The sequence below is a fragment of the Pseudophryne corroboree genome, chromosome 4, assembly GCF_028390025.1.
Source record: "Pseudophryne corroboree isolate aPseCor3 chromosome 4, aPseCor3.hap2, whole genome shotgun sequence".
Taxonomy (NCBI): domain Eukaryota; kingdom Metazoa; phylum Chordata; class Amphibia; order Anura; family Myobatrachidae; genus Pseudophryne; species Pseudophryne corroboree.
Genome location: NC_086447.1, coordinates 503,339,917 through 503,360,572, shown reverse-complemented (window position 1 = coordinate 503,360,572; position 20,656 = coordinate 503,339,917). Strand labels below are relative to the sequence as shown.

The 20,656-nt window shown below is 45.7% G+C and overlaps 1 protein-coding gene across 5 annotated transcripts in view; it reads right to left on the bottom strand.

Moving 5' to 3' along the window:
• Window positions 1–20,656, bottom strand: part of DSE (dermatan sulfate epimerase) — a 162,460-nt gene that overhangs the window by 72,407 nt on the left and 69,397 nt on the right. For 4 of the 5 annotated variants that reach the window (XM_063917170.1, XM_063917171.1, XM_063917169.1 and 1 more), the window contains exon 2: window positions 9,147–9,615. In XM_063917170.1, the coding sequence (XP_063773240.1) occupies window positions 9,147–9,562 (416 nt within the window). In that variant the 5' untranslated portion in view covers window positions 9,563–9,615. Of the gene's footprint in view, window positions 1–9,146; window positions 9,616–20,656 lie in introns of those variants that run through there. The other variant, XM_063917172.1, reaches the window with a different exon arrangement.

Sequence of the window (20,656 nt, the reverse complement as noted above, 5' to 3'; positions counted from 1 at the left end):
GTCTGTTGCCAGCAGAAGCTCTCTGAAAATAAGAAACCTAACTAAAATACTTTCTTATTAGCAAGCTCAGGAGAGCTCACTAAAATGCACCCAGCTCTGTCCGGGCACAGATTCTAACTAAGGTCTGGAGGAGGGGCATAGAGGGAGGAGCCAGTGCACACCAGTAGTACTAAATCTTTCTTAGAGTGCCCAGTCTCCTGCGGAGCCCGCTATTCCCCATGGCCCTTACGGAGTCCACTAGGATGTTAGAGAAAGAAATGTATGCAAGAGCAATATATTCACACACACAAATATTTTTTTAAAACATGTAGGAGCAGATTCAATTATAGGCGAGCAGCCAGCAGCTCACAATGGGGCAGATTTATTAACCTGGAGAAGGCATAAGGAAGTGATAAACCAGTGATAAGTGCAAGGTGATAAACGCACCAGCCAATCAGCTTCAATATGTAAATTAACAGTTAGGAGGTGATTGGCTGGTGCGTTTATCACCTTGCACATATCACTGGTTTATCACTTCCTTATGCCTTCTCCAGGTTAATACATCTGCCCCATTCTTTGAAAACATGCATTTACAATTATATTAAGTAGCTAAGAACAGTGCTCATAAACAATATTACAGTACCCTGATTAATGCTCGCACTTTCAAAGTCTGAACAGAAATCTCTACAGCATCACATCCTCTGATACCACTGGAAGACGTACACATGGCAGCTCTGGGGTTATAGCTTTATATTATGACATTTAAAATAGTCATCGGATCAAAAAAAATGTTTATTAAAATCGTCCCTTTTGAAAATGTGTCCACCTATACTCCTATTTGTGTAGGTCTTCAGTCAGTCTACAGCAGGCATTCCCAACCACGGTCCTCAAGGCACACCAACAGTGCAGGTTTTAGTGCTATCCAGGCTGCAGCACAGATGGTTAAATCAAAATAACTGAGCTACTAATTAAGTCACCTGTGCTCAAGCCTGGATATCACTAAAACATGCACTGTTAGTGTGCCTTGAGGACCGTGGTTGGGAATGGCTGGTCTACAGAGTCAAAAAGTTGGCAATGAAGACAATAAGCTATGACCTTCCAGGGCCGAAGACCCAGAGATGAGACGAGCTGTTAGTGGATCAAGTTTCTTCATTATCTAATATTGATGAGATTTACATAGCAAAACAAACACCCCCCCCCCCCCCCCAAAAGTAAAAAAAAACATAAATAAATCTGAGCTTAATATGAATAGGATCTTTATGAATGGGCTTGTCAGAAGGATCTGTCATCCCAAACTGTCCAGTTTGCAACCTTGAACAGCATTTTCTCAAAACTACTAATGAGGCACTGAGAGAGTAGAAAGAGGCACAGGTCTAGCAGTGATAATGCAGTGACACAAGTTAGCCACGTGACTCAGTAGGCATGTCCGAGCTGGGGGCACAAATGCATCCCATCCGGATCAGCTGTGAGTCATGTGGGGCACTAAATCTATTGTCAGTCAATTTAGTAGGGACTGGGATTCGTGCGTGGAGGCGGTCCTATGTTCAGGCACTTGGTGGGGTGCATGGCGCTGTCATAAGAGTACCAGTTATTCGAAGAGAGAGCCTCCACTGTAAGATAAGGAGATCTGTGGAAAATGCCCCTATATATAAGAGGAGAAAGGGAAGCCCCCTATTGACAAATGTTCACGTTTTAATAAGCCCCATAGGCAAGAGAAAAGATGGCAGTGAGGTTGCTGCTAACAGAGTTAGAGAACCGCTGCAGCTAGAGAGAGAACCCGACAGAGTACGGTTATGGAGAAGTCATCCTGGGAGCAGATAACCATGTTATGAGTGCATCCCTGCCAGAAATGGAGAGAGTTTGCCTATTTATATTACAGGTTGAGTCTCCCTTATCCAAAATGCTTGGGACCAGAGGTATTTTGGATATCGGATTTTTCCGTATTTTGGAATAATTGCATACCATAATGAGATATCATGGCGATAGGACCTAAATCTAAGCACAGAATGCATTTATGTTACATATACACCTTATACACACAGCCTGAAGGTCATTTTAGCCAATATTTTTTATAACTTTGTGCATTAAACAAAGTGTGTGTACATTCACACAATTCATTTATGTTTCATATACACCTTATACACACAGCCTAAAGGTCATTTAATACAATATTTTTAATAACTTTGTATATTAAACAAAGTCTGTGTACATTGAGCCATCAGAAAACAAAGGTTTCACTATCTCACTCAAAAAAGTCCGTATTTCGGAATATTCCGTATTTCGGAATATTTGGATATGGGATACTCAACCTGTATAATAAATATTACACACACACACACACACACACACACACACACCTTCCCCCTCAGCAATAACATTAAAGCCACCTGCCTCATATTGTCATACCTCCCCAACTGTCCAGATTCTGGCGGGACAGTCCCGTTTTTTATGGTCTGTCCCATTATCCCACCAGCGGGACGCAGTGTCCCACGGTGGGGGCATTTGGGAAATCCCCCCCGTCACTCGCTGCTCTGAGCAGAGCAGCGGTGAATAGATGCTGTGCGCATGCGCACAGCGTCTATTCACGGCAGAGAGGGACAGGGGGCATGACCAGCAGCTCTCTGAGCGATGTTCATGCCCCCGTAATGACAAAAACAGAGGTGTGGCTTGCAATCGCGACACCGGAATCCCGACCAGCACAATCCCGACATATTCTCCCTCTGTGGGTGTCTACGACACCCACAGAGGGAAAATAAATTGCCTGCAGCATGGCGAGCGCAGCGAGCACGCAAGGGCCTGCGTTGCGCTCGCCCCTCTGTCGGGATTGTGCCGGTCAGGATTCCGACCGCCGGGATTTCGTACTGATCCCCTTGACATGTGCCACTGTACCGAGATAATCAGTGCTAAACACTTCACCTGACAGTGGTTTTCATTTTATGGCAAGAGGGTGGATGGGTCTGTATAATACAAGCAAGGAAGGCGGCGCTCACGTAATGTCATACACCTGTTTTTCAATGTAATCAACATTTTCCTTCTTACAGTGAGTGCCAGATCTACACTACACTGTTTATATACATTTATTTGTTCCAAAAAATAACCCTTAGCCTGCATATATGAATGAAATTCTGGCTGCTCCTCTCAAAAAGTCTTCTGTTAGCAAGACTAGAAAAAGATATCCCTAGACAAAGTATTGACAGGGTGCACTGAGGGCCTATTCAACTTCAGTTGCAAAACTGCAAGTTCGCAAATCAACAGATTATCGGATGACTGCGCATGTGCTGCTACTGCATTGCATGTGTACAAAGGCCAAATTGCGTTCACAATGCGATTGCAGGCCCAGCAAAGTGCGATCACATAGTGATTGCCAGGAAGTGATCATTTGTGGGAGGTTACATGGTGTTTGTGGGGAGTGGTTGGGAAAACGCAGTCGTGTTATCAGCTGCGATTAAAAACATGGCGCCGCTGCGTCTGCAGCCACGTATATCCTTCGTAAGCATGGGTCAACTGGAATTGTCGATGGTACTCGTTTAGTCTCCACATGAGACTTCATCAGGGGTTAATCTCTATAGTGGTACAAACTTGATACAATAATGTATTAAAAAGATATATCAGACAATAGGGTCCACCAGGTAGAATCAATATGTATATCAGACAGCTAGTCCATCAGGCTAATCAGACCCCATATACAATAGGGACATCACTCCTTCATTTCAAGTACAATTGCAAGTAAACAAATCTAAAGCTGCATCAAAGAGGTAACAGCAAATAAAGAAATGCAATATCCACTTGTTAATATGGATAGAGCGGAGAGCTTCTGTGTGACAGCAAAGCATATATCTATGGGAGATATAAGTATCTGTAATGTGTGGGAGAGTCCAGCTGTGAAAGTAACGGGGGTCATTCCGACCCGTTCGCACGCAGCGGTTTTTCGCTGCGCTGCGAACGGGTGCGGAATGCGCATGCGCGGCGGCCGCTGTGCGCGTGCACGACATTGCCCGGCGACAGAGGTCGTCGGGTTACGTCGCGGCTACCGACGGAAGCGGTCGCTGAGGCGACCGCTAAGAAGATTGACAGGAAGGAGGCGTGGCAGATTGGATCGGGACCGTTGGAGACCGTTTTCGGGGAGTAGTGAGTAAAACGCAGGCATGTCCAGGACAACGGAGGGCAGAGGAGTGACGTCAAAGCCAGGCCCATCATCGCTGGATCCATCACACAGGGTAAGTAGGTATAGGCCTAGTCTTGTTTTGAGTGAAATGTTTTTAGCTTAGCAGGGCTGCACAAGCTATCGCAGCCCTGCTAAGCTAAAATACACTCCCCCATAGATGTGGACTATTGATCGCAGCAGCAGCTAAAAGTTGCTGGCTGCGATCAACTCGGAATGACCCACCTATGTCTGCAGAAAGTAGCCAGCATGTAAGTTGGAAGGTCCCTGGATATCGGGATAAAGACTGGGTTGAAGATCCCTGGATATTGGGATGGCAGTTGCTATGCCTGAATAGAAGAAAGTCAATGCAGGAGGGTGTAAGGAGAGGGGGCCCATTTTGGGAGGTGCCCATGTGCAAGGAAGATGGTGCACTAGGAACTTCAAATCTGAAGTCCCTTGAAAGCTGTGTGAGTCCCTTGTATGACGATTGTGTGAACGGACAAACATGTTGTGGAACCACTGCATCCAGCAATGCTGAGTATGTGATGTGTTTCTAATGCGGTGACATCTGGAGATGTTGAGGACAGATAATCATGTCTACTGCAACCATTAAGAATCTTTTGCTGGTAGAGAATGGGTTCACTTCTAACATAAAACATCTGCTGAAAGTATTGTGCAGGGGAAAGTTGGCTAAGTACTGCTTTAACTGTTCAGCTTACTATGCTGGAAGTCGTCAGGACTTAATAACATTTTGTTGTTATTTCACAACACGGTGGTCTGGGACTCATCATTCTTTGACTTTGCGCTATTCCTGTTATTCATGTGTCCCCTCCAAGGAAAAGTGGAAGTGTGGCCATAACAAACAATCAAATTCTAATTAGCTACAATCTGATAAGGTACTATGGGCAAAATCTCTTTTCCCTTTTAGAAGTATTAGTATCAACCCCATTATATAACATATTTTTTTCTAATGGGCAAAACCATATGCACTGCAAGGGGGGGGGGGGGGGGGGGGGGGGGGCATATGTAACATGTGCAGAGAGTGTTAGATTTGGGTGGGGTGTGTTCAAACTGAAATCTAAATTGCAGTATAAAAAATAAAGCAGCCAGTATTTACCCTGTACAGAAACAATACAACCAGGGGCGGATCCAGGAAAAAATGACAGGGGGGGGACCTTGTGCATGCCGAAGGCGTGCGGCCCCATGAAGGTGTGCGTGGCCTCACAAGAGCGCTCCTTCTTTTTTATTTGATTACAGAGTATATATATATATATATATATATATATATATAAACATATGACCAAGAATAAAATATATTAAAATATTAAAATTTAGCCAGCCTTACATTAGCTACAGCCTCCGGGGCTCCACGCATCTCTCCTCCTTCTTCAGTGCAGCCTGCGGCGCGCCAATGACTGAGCCGCAGGCTTGCTGAGCCGGACAGCAATTGGACAGCTGAGCCGCCGCTCAGCTGCCCTGACTACCGCTCTTAGAGCACTCTTAGTCAGGGCAGTTGAGCGACGGCTCAGCTGTCCAATTGCTGTCCGGCTCAGCAAGCCTGCGGCTCAGTCATTGGCGTGTCGCAGGCTGCACTGAAGAAGGAGGACGTCAGGGACAGGGCAGCGGTGCTGGGGAGCCGGGACACGTAAGTGCAGCGCCGCAGATCGGATTGAAGAGAGATCCGATCTGCGGCGGGGGGCCCTTTTAGATTGGGCGGCCCGGGGTACTAACCCCCAGGCCCCCCCCTTCCCCCCCCTTAATCCGGCTCTGCCGCCGCCGCCAGACCCTTCATCGCGGCGGGCGCCGTCTGCGCCGCCGCTTCTTTTTAAAAGGGACTGCTCTGTTGTTGTTTTTTAAAGTGCCAGACATGACAAGGGGGGCACGGGCCCGCGTGCCCCCCCCTGGATCCGCCACTGAATACAACCCACCCAAATCTAACTCTCTGCACGTTACATCTGCCCCACCTGCAGTGCACATGGTTTTGCCTATTTGAGAAAGATTTTGCTTTTGCGAAAAGGTCTGAATTAGGCCCACAGCTAAAACCTCTTGTGAAAGGAAAAGGAGAGATCTGCCTGTTCCATTTGTCCAAAAATATATCTAGCAATTAATTTAGCAAAAGGATATTCATATATTAACAATGTGAGTTCCATGCTACACATCTGTGCCAGGCACTCAGACTGCAGTTCCCACATACAGATGTGTCCTCATACACGACTGCTGCAGACGCGCCTTTCAGCCCCTCTCTGCGCACCAGTTCCCACGAGACTCTGCTAGCATCGCACGCCTTTTTTGAAATAAAGTAATGCAATTTTAGATGACTATTTAACACTGTGGGGTAAATTTACTAAGATGGGAGTTCTACTTAAGATGGGATATTGCCCATAGCAACCAATTAGATTCCAGGTATTATATTCTACAAGGTGCTAGATGAAAGGTAAGGATAATCTGATTGGTTGCTATGGGCAACATCCTATCTTAAATAGAACTCACATCTTAGTAAATTTACCCCTGTATGTAACAATGTATACCTACCATATTTAACGTATATGGAATTGAATTTACATGATAAGTTTTATTACACATTTGTGCCTCCTTCCCACACTGCTACACAGCACTACCTTCTCAGCATTTCACTCATCCACACACTCTTGGATTTGGCCATGCTTCCAGTACCTAGAGAGAGCTGAGCTCTTGGTGCCTCTGATTATGGGGGTCATTCCGAGTTGATAGTAGCTGTGCTAAATTTAGCACAGCTACGATCATCTTCCCAGACATGCGGGGGGATGCCTAACACAGGGCTAGTCCGCCCCGCATGTCAGTCCGGCCCACCCCTCACAAGTACAAAAGCATCGCACAGCGGCGATGTTTTTGTACTTGAAGAGTAACTCCCGGCCAGCGCAGCTCCTGCGGCTGGCCGGGAGTTACTTGTCGCAGCGGCTGCGTGTGATGTCACGCAGCCGCTGCGCCCCGGCCACACCTGCGTTGGCCAGACCGCGTCCCGAAAGCGGCGGCCAAATGCCGCTGTGCCGCCCCCTCCCGCCCAGCGACCACACAGAGGCGATCGCTAGGCAACGATGGCCTTCGCATGCGCAGTTCCAACCTGATTGCTGCGCTGCAAAGAACTGCAGCGAGCGATCGGGTCGGAATGACCCATTATAAGCTATGCAGGAGAATACCCCACACGTCCTGCACGGAGGTTATTACCACATGTAACTATATATATTTATAGTCTGAGATTTAAATCAATGCTGCTTTGTATGTCAAATCAGCACAGGAGCAATTAGTGAGGGTAGATACAAAATCACTATTTTGTAAGCTCAAATGTAAATGTAAAACTGTCTACTATATCATTACCGTATCATTATTACTCATCGTAGCGGATGATTGCAATATAAAAATTACCACGCAGTGGTGGACAGTAAAAGTATGTGAGTAGTTCTTTAGGAATACATACGTTTTACCGGCGGCCCGGCTGTCATGATCCCAACAGCGGGATCCCGGCCACGCTGCCCTCGCCGGGTCTGGGACTCCAGGTCGACAACAAAAAGGTCGACACACCTTAGGTCGATGCCAATTGGTCGACACACCTTATGTCGACATGGACAAAAGGTCGCCATGGACAAAAGGTCGACGTGGAAAAAGGTCGACATGAGTTTTTTATGTTTTTTTGGTGTCGTTTTCTTCGTAGAGTGACCGGGAACCCCAATTAGTGCACCGCGTTCGCTCGCCATGCTTCGGGTATGGTGCCTTCGCTCCGCTCGGCACAGATTACCGTTCCAATCGTAGTCCACATGGATCGTTCAGTATGAAAAAGTTCCAAAAAAGAAAAAAATTGTGAAAAACGCATGTCGACCTTTTTCCATGTCGACCTTGTTCCTGTCGACCTTGTGTCCATGTCGACCTAAGGTGTGTCGACCAATTGACGTCGACCTAAGGTGTGTCGACATTTTTGTTGTCGACCTGGAGTCCAGATACCAGAGGGAAAAGGCCTGTGGAGCCGGTATTCCGGCGGCAGCATTTCACTGCCTGTCAGGATTCCGGCGGCTGCATTGTGGCCGCCGGGATCCAGACGTGCGGTCTCATGATTGCCTCCCTCTCTTTAAGTCTCATTATATCAAAGAGAAGAAATATATATATATATATATATATATATAATTTACCACTAATAAAGTGGGGAGAGTATATTATTATTAATTTCTTTTGATAACACTTAACACAGGGAAAACACCTTAATTTAGTAGTTTATAAGAAATAACATCACATCCAGTATAATCAATACAGACATTTAAGATACAGTGTCTATGAATATATTGTAATAAGCGTTTTATAAACATACAGGTATGCGTAGCCTGAGTGACATTTTTATGTACTTATGAATTCAAATTGTTTCTCTTTATCCAACATCAGGGTTAATTATAATACTATATGAAAATTCAACTGGTTTTGCATTTATTTATTTTATTTTCTGTATCTGGGGCCAACATGAAAAGAATTGTTGATTTGTATAATCCACATTTACTAAATCTAGGCCCATGGATTATAGAATTATGCAGATTTCCTGGTATCTAGCATTAATGTTTTACCAAAATCAGAACTCTTACCCTATATTAAGTAACTTCCTGATATAATTTACTTTTTAGAAACTGTCACTTCTCTCTAAAATGGATTCCCATGTCCAGGATCCCTTAAATTCCCAAAATAGTCACCTCTAAATTTTTAGCATCCTGGACAACTCTGATTCAATGCCGTAATCTGTGTAACGTACACATAAATCCGATTTAACAGCAGATGCAGGGGTGTATTGGAAGCTGCAGATGTTCCAGACTCCAGAACTACAGTATTATGACCATTTGTTTGGCCAATTCTAGTGCTATAGCAGCACTGTTATGGTCAGTGACCTGACGCTACTAATATTCTATCAACAACTGGACAGGACAATTGCTTGTTTTAGGATAACAACACCACTATAATGTGAATTAAAATAAAATCTATATATAAAAAGAAAAGAAAGAAAAAAATCTACCAACTAGGCTGAGCTGCCATTCTTTCCATATACTCTCTTGCCAAGCCAAGTGCTTCGGTGTTGTCAGGATTCAAGACACAGAACATTGCCAATGCTCCCAAGTTGTTGCCATAAATTTCATTCCATCTGGCTGAAAAATCTTTAGGTTCCCAGGGTGGAAGGTACTCTGTGGGGTTGGTCAGCATAATGTGAACTGCCTCATTAATGCGTGTGGCAATATGTTGATGGCTGCCCTCTGCTTGGGCACGCAGCTCCTCCACTTCGCCTTTTGAGAAGTACAGCATAGGATAACCCTCATATTTTGCATTGAGGAATGGGATTTGTGCATTGATACTCTCTTCTGTGCCATGAACGACAATGCAACAAAGCAGGTATATAAAAAACACAGTGGGAGCTCCCCGTGTGTGTGTCCTCATTGTAGCATTAGATATCCAGACTGCACACTCTGCCAGACCATCTTTGATACAGCCTAATGGATAGAAAAACAGTTGACAGATAAGTATAATATAATAGGATATGGTCGGTACAAATACATAAAATGTAACAAAATATTGAGTGCTATATAAAATCTGATAAATCCTGGGAGTACAACACTATTGTGCAAAGGCATTGCACATCCCTCAGAGCAGACAACTGTATAGAGCTAAGATCAGGCCACTACACTTACCTGGCCAAATGTGACACTGAGCAAGCTAAAGACGTTGGAGTAATGATGGAAAATACAGTAATGTACATGTCAATTTATTCCTCAAAAGGAGTTTGTAAGAAGATCACAAGAAGAAGACGACCTGGCTGAATGAAAACTCATATCCTTGCCCAGGGCTAGACTGTGGCTAAACATCAGCCGTGGCATTTGAAACGCACAGGCACACCATGGCAATGGTGTCTGGATCCTGAGATCTCTCTCTTGGCTGCACAAGCAGCTCCCAGTCTCCGAGGTTGGCCCTGTTCTTACCAACGTACAGATTTTTAAACCCTATCCGTTTGATAGATAGACAGTGTCTAGTTAGACAGTCAATATATACACACCATATATTAGACAGACATTAGGTCGACAGGGTCAAAAGGTCGACATGAAAAAGGTCGACAAGTCAAAAGGTCGACATGAAAATGGTCGACATAAAAAAGATAGACAAATGTGTTTTTTTTAAATGTAACCTGTTTTTGGACTATTTCATACTTTCTCTATCCATGTCAGCACAGAGTTGGTCATAAACCTTGTGGTGAGCGTAGCGAGCCACCGAGCCCGAAGCGTGGCGAGCCCCGCGAGGGTATGCCTTTCTACAATTAGGGTCCCAGATGACAAAACTATCCACACAAACCACAAAAATGCAAAAAACATGGTGTCTACCTTTTTCATGTCGACCTTTTTCATGTCGACCTTTTGACCCTGTCGAACTTTTGACCCTGTCGACCTAATGTCTGTCTAACATATGATGTCTATCTATTGACTGTCTAACTAGACACTATCTATCTTTCATACCGGAACCTTTTAAACACCAGCTAAAAGATACCGCAGACCTGGGTAAGGGAGTCTTCTCTGACGAGACTGACATGAGAATTTATAGCCTGAATGTTAAGAGGGACTTTTGGTACAAATCAAGCAATGCACACCAGGTGGTAACATGTTATGGAGATGCTTTTTGGTGGTAAGAACTGGAAACTTTTACAATATCAATGGAACAAATTGGTGTACATGACAGACAAAAATCTACTATTCTCTACCAAGAGACTCAAATGGAGCAGAAAGCTTCTCTTTAAATAGCACAATGAATCAGAGCACACAGCAAGAGCAATACTGGAGTGGCTTCTAATGAAAAAAAGTAGAAGTCACAAAGTGACCAAGGAAAAGTCCTGTCCTTAATCTTATCAAACCTCTGTGGCAAGACCTCAAGCTTGTTGTCTACCATCGCACCCAAACAAACATGAGCCAAATCCAGCAAATCTGCAAAGGGAAATGAGCAAATATCACTCCAACTGTGGTGTGCAAAGATACTTATCACCAAAACACAACTGGCTGTAATAGCTGAAATAGCTGACACAGATTGCTGAATTAAATATGGTCTAGAAAGGATACAGAGTTAATAATTCCATTTCTATTAATTTCAAATACTTATCTCTTTTTTTTACGGGATGTACTATAAATTAATTTAACATTCACAAAAAAAATGTCATTCCTAAAAAAGAAGTAAATTCCAAATTGTGAGCTTCTAAGGTGTGAAAAAAAAGGGATGAGGGCTGCCTACTTTTGAAGGAATCTTTAAATGGGAGATCTAAAAAAAAATAAGAATTTACTCACCGGTAATTCTATTTCTCGTAGTCCGTAGTGGATGCTGGGTACTCCGTAAGGACCATGGGGTATAGACGGGCTCCGCAGGAGACTGGGCACTCTTAAAAGAAAGATTAGGTACTATATCTGGTGTGCACTGGCTCCTCCCTCTATGCCCCTCCTCCAGACCTCAGTTAGGGAAACTGTGCCCGGAAGAGCTGACATTACTAGGAAAGGATTTGGAATCCAGGGTAAGACTCATACCAGCCACACCAATCACACCGTACAACTCGTGATAACTATACCCAGTTAACAGTATGAACAATAACTGAGCCTCTCTCAACAGATGGCTCATACAATAACCCTTTATAACTATATACATGTATTGCAGAGAGTCCGCACTTGGGACGGGCTCCCAGCATCCACTACGGACTACGAGAAATAGAATTACCGGTGAGTAAATTCTTATTTTCTCTGACGTCCTAGTGGATGCTGGGTACTCCGTAAGGACCATGGGTATTATACCAAAGCTCCCAAACGGGCGGGAGAGTGTGGATGACTCTGCAGCACCGAATGAGCAAACTCAAGGTCCTCCTCAGCCAGGGTATCAAACTTGTAGAATTTTGCAAAAGTGTTTGAACCCGACCAAGTAGCAGCTCGGCAAAGTTGTAAAGCAGAGACCCCTCGGGCAGCCGCCCAAGAAGAGCCCACCTTCCTCGTGGAATGGGCTTTTACTAATTTAGGATGCGGCAGTCCAGCCGCAGAATGTGCAAGCTGAATCGTGCTACAGATCCAGCGAGCAATAGTCTGCTTTGAAGCAGGAGCACCCAGCTTGTTGGGTGCATGCAGGATAAATAGCGAGTCAGTTTTTCTGACTCTAGCCGTCCTGGAAACATAAAGTTTCAGGGCCCGGACTACGTCCAGCAACTTGGAATCCTCCAAGTCCCTAGTAGCCGCAGGCACCACAATAGGTTGGTTCAAATGAAACGATGATACCACCTTAGGGAGAAATTGGGGACGAGTCCTCCATTCTGCCCTTTCCATATGGAAGATCAGATATGGGCTTTTACATGACAAAGCCCCCAATTCTGACACACGCCTAGTCCAAGCTAAGGCCAAAAGCATGACCACTTTCCACGTGAGATATTTTAGCTCCACGGTCTTAAGTGGCTCAAACCAGTGGGATTTTAGGAATCCAACACACGTTAAGATCCCAAGGTGCCACTGGAGGCACAAAAGGGGCTGAATATGCAGCACCCCTGTAACAACGTCCGAACTTCAGGCAGTGAAGCCAGTTCTTTTTTGAGAGAAAAAGGGATAGGGCCGAAATCTTGGCCTTTATGTATCCTAATTTTAGGCCCATAGTCACTCCTGACTGTAGGAAGTGCAGGAATCGACCCCCCCTGGAATTCCTCTGTAGGGCCTTCCCGGCCACACACCAAGCAACCTATTTTCGCCATATACAGTGAAAAAGTCTTGCTGTCACATTTTTCCTAGCCTTTATCAGCATAGGAATAACTGCATCCGGAATGCCCTTTTCCGCTAGGATCCGGCGTTCAACCGCCATGCCGTCCAACGCAGCCGCGGTAAGTCTTGGATCAGACAGGGTCCCTGTTGCAACATGTCCTGACTGAGAGGCAGAGGCCATGGGTCCTCTGAGAGCATTTCTTGCAGTTCCGGGTATGGAGTCCTTCTTGGCCAATCCGGAGCAAAGAATATTGTTCACACTCCTCCGTTTATTACAATTCTCAGCCCTTGGGTCTGAGAGGAAGAGGAGGGAATATATAGACCGACTGGAACACCCACGGTGTTACTAGTGCGACCACAGCTATCGCCTGAGAGTCCCTTGACCCAGCGTAAAACCTTTTTTATCTTTTTATTGAGGTGGGACGCCATGTAGTCCACCTGAGGCAGTTTCTATCAATTTGCAAAACTGCGTGAAGACTTCCTGATGAAGTCACCACTTTCCCGGGTAGAGGTCGTGTCCACTCCCGGAATGAACACTGCTGACAGTGCGCTTACTTGATTCTCCGCCCAGCGAAGAATTCTGGTGGCTTCTACCCTCGCCACCCTGCTCCTTGTGCCGCCCTGGCGGTTTACATGAGCCCCTGCAGTCTGACTGGATCAGAACCGGTTGGTCGCGAAGCAGGAACTCCGCTTGACTTAGGGCGTTGTATATGGCCCTTAGTTCCAGGATATTGATGTGAAGGCAAGTCTGTTGGCTTGACCACAAACCTTGGAATTTTCTTCCCTGTGTTACTACCCCCCACCCTCGGAGGCTTGCATCCGTGGTCACCAGGACCTAGTCCTGAATGCCGAATCTGCGGCCCTCGAGAAGGTGAGCACTCCGCAGCCACCACAGGAGAGACACCCTGGCCCTGGGGGATAGGGTGATTAACCGATGCATCTGAAGATGTGATCCGGACCACTTGTCCAGTAAGTTCCATTGTCCTTGCATGGAACCAGCCGAAGGGGATGGCCTCGTATGATGCCATCATCCTTCCCAGGACTCGAGTGCAGTGATGCACTGACACCTGTTTTGGTTTTCAATGGATTCCTGACCAGTGGACCAGTGTCATGAGCTCCTGAGCTCTCTCTATCGGGAGATAAACCCTCTTCTGTCTGTGTCTAGGATCATGCCTAGGCGAGGCAGATGAGTTGTAGGAACCGACTGCGACTTCGGAATATATAGAATCCAGTCGTGTTGCCGTTTCACTTCCAGAGAAGGTGATACGCTGTCCAGCAACTGCTCTCTTGATCTCGCTTTTATGAGGAGATCATCCAAGTATGTGATAATAGTGACACCTTTCTTCCGCAGGAGCACCATCATATCCGTCATTACCTTGGTGAAATTGGTAATGACAATCCCGTACCGCAATTCTGAGGTACGCCTGATGAGGTGGATAAATGGGGACACGAAGGTATGCATCCCTTATGTCCCGATTCATTTCAGGCTTGCAATGACCGCTCTTAGCGATTCCATCTTGAACCTGAACCTTTTCAGGTATATGTTCAGGGATTTTAATACAATATGGGTCTAACCGAACCGTCTGGTTTCGGGATTATAACATGGTCGAATAATAACACCCTCTTGTTGAAGGAGGGGACCCTTGACCACCACCTGTTGAAGATACAATTTACGAATTGCAGTTAACACTGGCTCCCTCTCTTGGGGGGAAGCCCGCCGGGTCCTCGGTGAGGGGGCATCTTCTCACAGTCCAGCCTGTATCCCTGCGATACAATTTCTATTGCCCAGGGATCTAACAGGGAGTGAACCCACCTGTGGCTGAACTTACGAAGGCGTGTCCCCACCGGGCCTAGCTCCGCCTGTGGAGCCCCAGCGACATGCGGTGGATTTTTGTAGAGGCCGGGGAGGACTTCTGTTCCTGGGGACTAGCTGTGTTGTACAGCTTCTTTCCTCTGCCCCCGGCTCTGACAAGAAAGGACGCACCTCAGACTTTGTTTCTTTATTCGAAAAGCTGCATTTAATAATGTCGTGCTTTCCTAGGCTGTGCAGGAATATAAGGCAAAATATCAGAATTACCAGCTATAGCTGTGGAGACCAGGCCCGAGAACCTTTCTCCACACAATCCTCAGCCTTCCATATGCCTCTTAAGTCGGCATCATCTGTCCAATGTATATTCTACAGGACACGTCAAGCAGAAATCGACATAGCTTTTGTCTCTAGGACCCAGTATACTCATGTCCCTTTGGGCATGCTTTATAATTATATATCTATCACTTAAGACAGCATCTTAAAATATTTATATGCATACTAGGGTCTCAATCTCTGCTGATAAGGTACCTGTCTACGCTGCCACGGCGCTATAAACCCATGCCGACACAATCGCCGGTCTGGGTAGTATACTAGAATGTGCACACTATCTGCAGGATCCCTGAGAATAGCTAGTGCAAACAGGACACCCAAGGGGAAGATTCTCAACACATCCTGGCCCTAGTGGGGAAAGGATCCAGCCTGAGAATTCTCTTGTGGGAAGCTGCCGTCTCTTGTCTGGAGATTCACGCTCTTTTTCCTCATGAGAGGAGGGAAATTTACCTCAGCATTCTTCCCCTTAACATGTGCACTCTCGTGTCAGGGACAGATGAGTCATCAGTGATATGCAAATCATCTTTTATTCCAATAATCATATATTGAATATCTGTTAGCCCTCTTGGCTGTAACTTTGCATTATCGTAGTCGACAGTGGAGTTAAACTCCGTGTCGATACTTTGTTATTTTGGATAGTGAACATAGAGAGACTCTGAAGGACTCTGTGACATAGGGACAGACCAGGGTAGATTTCCTTTCTGTTCCCTAACCTTTTGTGCAATAATTTTACCTCAGCACTTACACATATCCAAACAGGTGTCGGCGTTGTCGACGGAGACACCCTCCCACACACATCCGCTCTATCACCTCCTTAGAGGAGCCTTTTACCTCAGACATGTCGACACACGCGTACCGACACACCACACACACAGGGGATGCTCTATTTGAAGACAGTTTCCCCACCAGGCCCTTTGGAGAGATAGAGAGAGAGTATGCCAGCACACACCACAGCGCTATATAATACAGGGATGTACACTATACTGAGTGATTTTTCCCCTATAGCAGCTTATATACACAGTTTTGCGCCTAAATTTATGTGCCCCCCCTCTCTTTTTTACCCTTTGTGTACCAGGATACTGCAGGGGAGAGCCTGGGGAGCTTCCTTCCAGCTGAGCTGTGAAGAGAAAATGGCGCCGGTGTGCTGAGGAAGAAGGCCCGGCCCCCTCAGCGGCGGGCTTCTGTCCTTTTATGTACTTTAATGGCGGGGGTTAATGCACATATACAGTTTTTCAGACTGTATTATGTGCTTTTCGCCAAGTAAGGTAATCTAATTGCTGCCCAGGGCGCCCCCCCCCCCCCCCAGCGCCCTGCACCCATCAGTGGCCGGAGTGTGTGGTGTGCTAAGGGAGCAATGGCGCACAGCTGCAGTGCTGTGCACTACCTTAATGAAGACCGGAGTCTCCAGCCGCCGATTTTCAACTTCTCTTCGTTCTTCTGGCTCTGCAAGGGGACGGCGGCGCGGCTCCGGGACCGGACGACCGAGGACTGGGCCTGTGTTCGATCCCTCTGGAGCTAATGGTGTCCAGTAGCCTTAGAAGCCCAAGCTAGCTGCAAGCAGGTAGGTTCGCTTCTCTCCCCTCAGTCCCACGTAGCAGTGAGTCTGTTGCCAGCAGATCTCACTGAAAATAAAAAAACCTAACAAATACTTTCTTTTCTAGGAAGCTCAGGAGAGCCCCTACGGTGCATCCAGCTCAGGCCGGGCACAGATACTAACTGAGGTCTGGAGGAGGGGCATAGAGGGAGGAGCCAGTGCACACCAGATATAGTACCTAATCTTTCTTTTAAGAGTGCCCAGTCTCCTGCGGAGCCCGTCTATACCCCATGGTCCTTACGGAGTACCCAGCATCCACTAGGACGTCAGAGAAATAAAAATTATTTGTTGGTCAGAGAAACCTGTTGGGATAAATAGGAAACCTGTTAACCATTTCATTGCTAAGGACAAGTTAGATGCAACCTCAGTATGTACAATAAAGTAATGAGGACAAGCCTCACCCTCCATCCAGTGCCGTTTTTACCAGTGGGTGAGACGTGCAACTGCACGTGGCGCCCGCCGCGGCACTTTTCCCCTGGCACGACTGCTGTCATTGCTCTCCCTCCTCCCAGTCAATAGTATTCCGCTCTTGGGGCGGAATTTCACGAAATTATGCGTTTGCATTGTGGCGTCACTTCACAAAACTCCGCCCCCAAAGCGGAGTAGGTAACATTTATGAAAGGGAGGAGGGGGAGTGAGGGGGTGGGCAGGGGAGCTGGCGCTGGCTGCTAGGGCTGAGGCTGGCTGTACACAACCCTGACACCGAGCATTACCCCAGGCAACTAGCATTACACACTCCTGGCAACTAGCATTAACCCTGGCAACGAGCATAACACCCATCCCAGAGCATGAAACCCCTGGGAACGCACATGGATCCCGGAGCATGAAACCCATGGCAACGAGAATGACACCCAGCGCATGAAACTCCTGACAATGACCATTACCCCAGGCAACTAACATTAACCGTGGTAACGAGCATGACACCCATCCCAGAGCATGAAACCCCTGGCAACGCACATGGATCCCAGCGCATGAAATCCTTGGCAACGAGCATGACACCCAGCGCTTGAAACCCCTGGCAACGAACATGACACCCCGCACATGAAACCCTTGGCAATGAGCAAGTAATTAGAAGCCTTACTGTTTATAACCTGGGTTGAATTACCGGGTCAGGTGACCCAGGAAATCAGACATGGCACTTTCACACCGCACACTGACCCGTGTCGACCCGGCAATATGCTGGGTCGATACTGGGTTATTTGTGCGGTGTGAAAGGGGTAATATATAGCTGTAAATTTTAAGTTAAACACACTATTGTGTCAATCTGTGCTGAAAATAATTAAAGGTTATTAATACTTAGAGGGGTTTTCAATTAGCGGCAAAACAGCAGCAATTTACAGCGATGGACGGTTTTTACCATTTTCGTGTCTTTTTTGATGCAAAAACTTACTTTTCGTAGGTATGCGCACTCCCGCGATTCTCTCTATTCATATGCAAGTTAGCGAAAACGGGATTGTCACAAAAATTGGAACCAAAAGTGAAAAATGGGTAATCTGTCCATACCCCCCAAAAAAGCCAAACTAACATCGGAAAAGCAGGATTTTGGTACTTACCGATAAATCCCTTTCTCGTCCATAGCGGACACTGGAGTTCTGTACCATGGGGTATAGATGGGTGATCAGGCGAGCCGGCACTTTAAAAATTTTAGTTTGTGTGACTGGCTCCTACTCCTGTATACCCCTTAGCAGACCAGTTAAGAAACTGTGACTGAGGATAGACGGCAACATGACTAACAGAGGAGGAGGTAAGCAAGACAGCCATTAAGAGATATCTGTGTAAAACAGGAACCCCAGAAACTCACAGACATATAAAGTGTGTGAGTGCATGTACATATATACACACAATGTCTTGTTATTTACTTTACATCACACAAGTCTTAGCCCTCACACCCAGGATAAGAACCCATGACTTGTCACACTGAAGGCAGGCACCGTAAAAACAGAGCAATTTAAGCTTACATCATAACCATACAAAAGAAAAAAAGGACAGTAACGCAAGGAAAGCTTGTAACCAGGTCCGGGACAACCAGGGATATAATTACACCGCCGGAAGAGAGCAGCGTCCCCTATGGACTCAGAGAAAGGGATTTATCGGTAAGTACCAAAATCCTGTTTTCTCTATCATCCATAGGGGACGCTGGAGTTCAGTACCACTGGGATGTCCCAGAGCTTCCCAAATGGACAAGGGAGTGCTGAGAATTCCGGAAACTGCAGTGTCAAGCCGAGACTCAAGGCCACAACCGAGAGGAGCATGACAAAAGATGTCAGGCAACCGAAGATGCAATATGACCTCAACGCAACCTAAACAGAGACCGACCAAGATAATTGGGATAATATTTAGCGGACATGAAGCAACACTCGGAGTCTCCATAAACAGTGCAAAACAGCAATCAAGCTTTTATTTTCAACATTTCGGGGGTTCCCCCTTCATCAGGAGACTCCGAGTGCAGCTTCATTTCCGCTACTGCATATGTGGGGGCGCTGTCCCCTGTAATAGGGCACCGGAGCAACTACAATCTAGTTTATCCTTGGAGTGCCGGATCTACGAAGTTCATAATTCGAACACTAAAGATTTCAAATTCACCATTTTAGAATTGGTGAAATTAGGACCCAGAGGAGGAGATAGAGAACGTGCACTTTCCAGGAGGGAATCCTTCTGGATTTTCACTCTAAACACCCTTTCCCCTAAAGGACTCAATGAGAGTATAGACATTGGGGTAAATTTACTAAGATGGGAGTTCTATTTAAGATGGGATGTTGCCCATTGCAAACCAATCAGATTCTACTTCTCATTTATCTAGCACCTTCTAGAAGATAATACCTGGAACCTGATTAGTTGCTATGGGCAACATCCCATCTTAAATAGAACTCCCAACTTAGTAAATTTACCCCATTGTGTCATTTCTGTAAGATCTGATATAGTCAAGGGAATTGCATTCACTTAGTTTAGAAGAAAGATTGTTGCGATCTTTATATGATTTATTATTTAATTTAAATAATATGAGATCATTGAGATCTCTTTAGGTTTTAACATTAATAATATATCACTATTTTCACATAATTTTACAAATAGTTTATTAGGGGGTAATAAGAAGTAAACACTAAAACACTCAATATAAATTTCCCCAATTATACTTTTTGGGACACTGGAAGTGAGGTTGTTTGTGGGTAGAGTTTAGTCATTCGTGACATATTGAAAATGTGATATGTAGGTTGTGATCTTGCTGATTAATGGATGCAATGTTATCATGTATTCCTGTAAGCCTTGAAAGTTGTTTATGTAAATTGTGTAAATTATGTTCTTTATTGTCAAATTTATTATTAATTATTATTATTATTATTATTATGCTGTTTTTGAAAAGTATTTGCTTGACAGTATTACATTCTTAGACACCTATTTGTAAAGCTAAAGCCCTAAAAACAGTATATTGCAGTTATTTCTGACCTAACAACAGTGGAACGCATTCATTTCCTGTTTGCGTTCCATGAACAATTGGTGGAAGTTCTAAGCAACTCTATTATGATTCGACAATAATATCATGTGACCTTGATGGAGATGTGCCTCCAGTGGTCTCATGTAGCCAATCAGTATAGGCTGGGATGTGCTTTCTATCCGGGGCGTGACGCCTTAAATAGGCATGATTGCTGGCCGGGGAGGACCAGGGAGGCGAAGCGGTCAGCTGACATCGGGTATCTCCGAAGCGATTAGCATCAGGAGTACGGTGGGGCGGTTTGGATCAGTGAAGCGATCTGGGTCAGAGGGGGTTTGCCTCTGACACGATCAGCGTCAGAGCTGAAGGTGCGGCTTGGATTAGTGATGCTATTCGTGTCAGAGGAGGTTTGTCTCTCTCTGACACGATCAGCGTCAGAACTGTAACACAGCCACCAGAACCTAAATTCTTTCTTAAAGTGCCCATGTCTCCTGCGGAGGCCGTCTATCCCCACGGTCCTTACGGAGTCCCCAGCATCCACTACGGACTACGAGAAATAGATTTACCGGTAAGTAAAATCTTATATATATATATATATATATATATATAT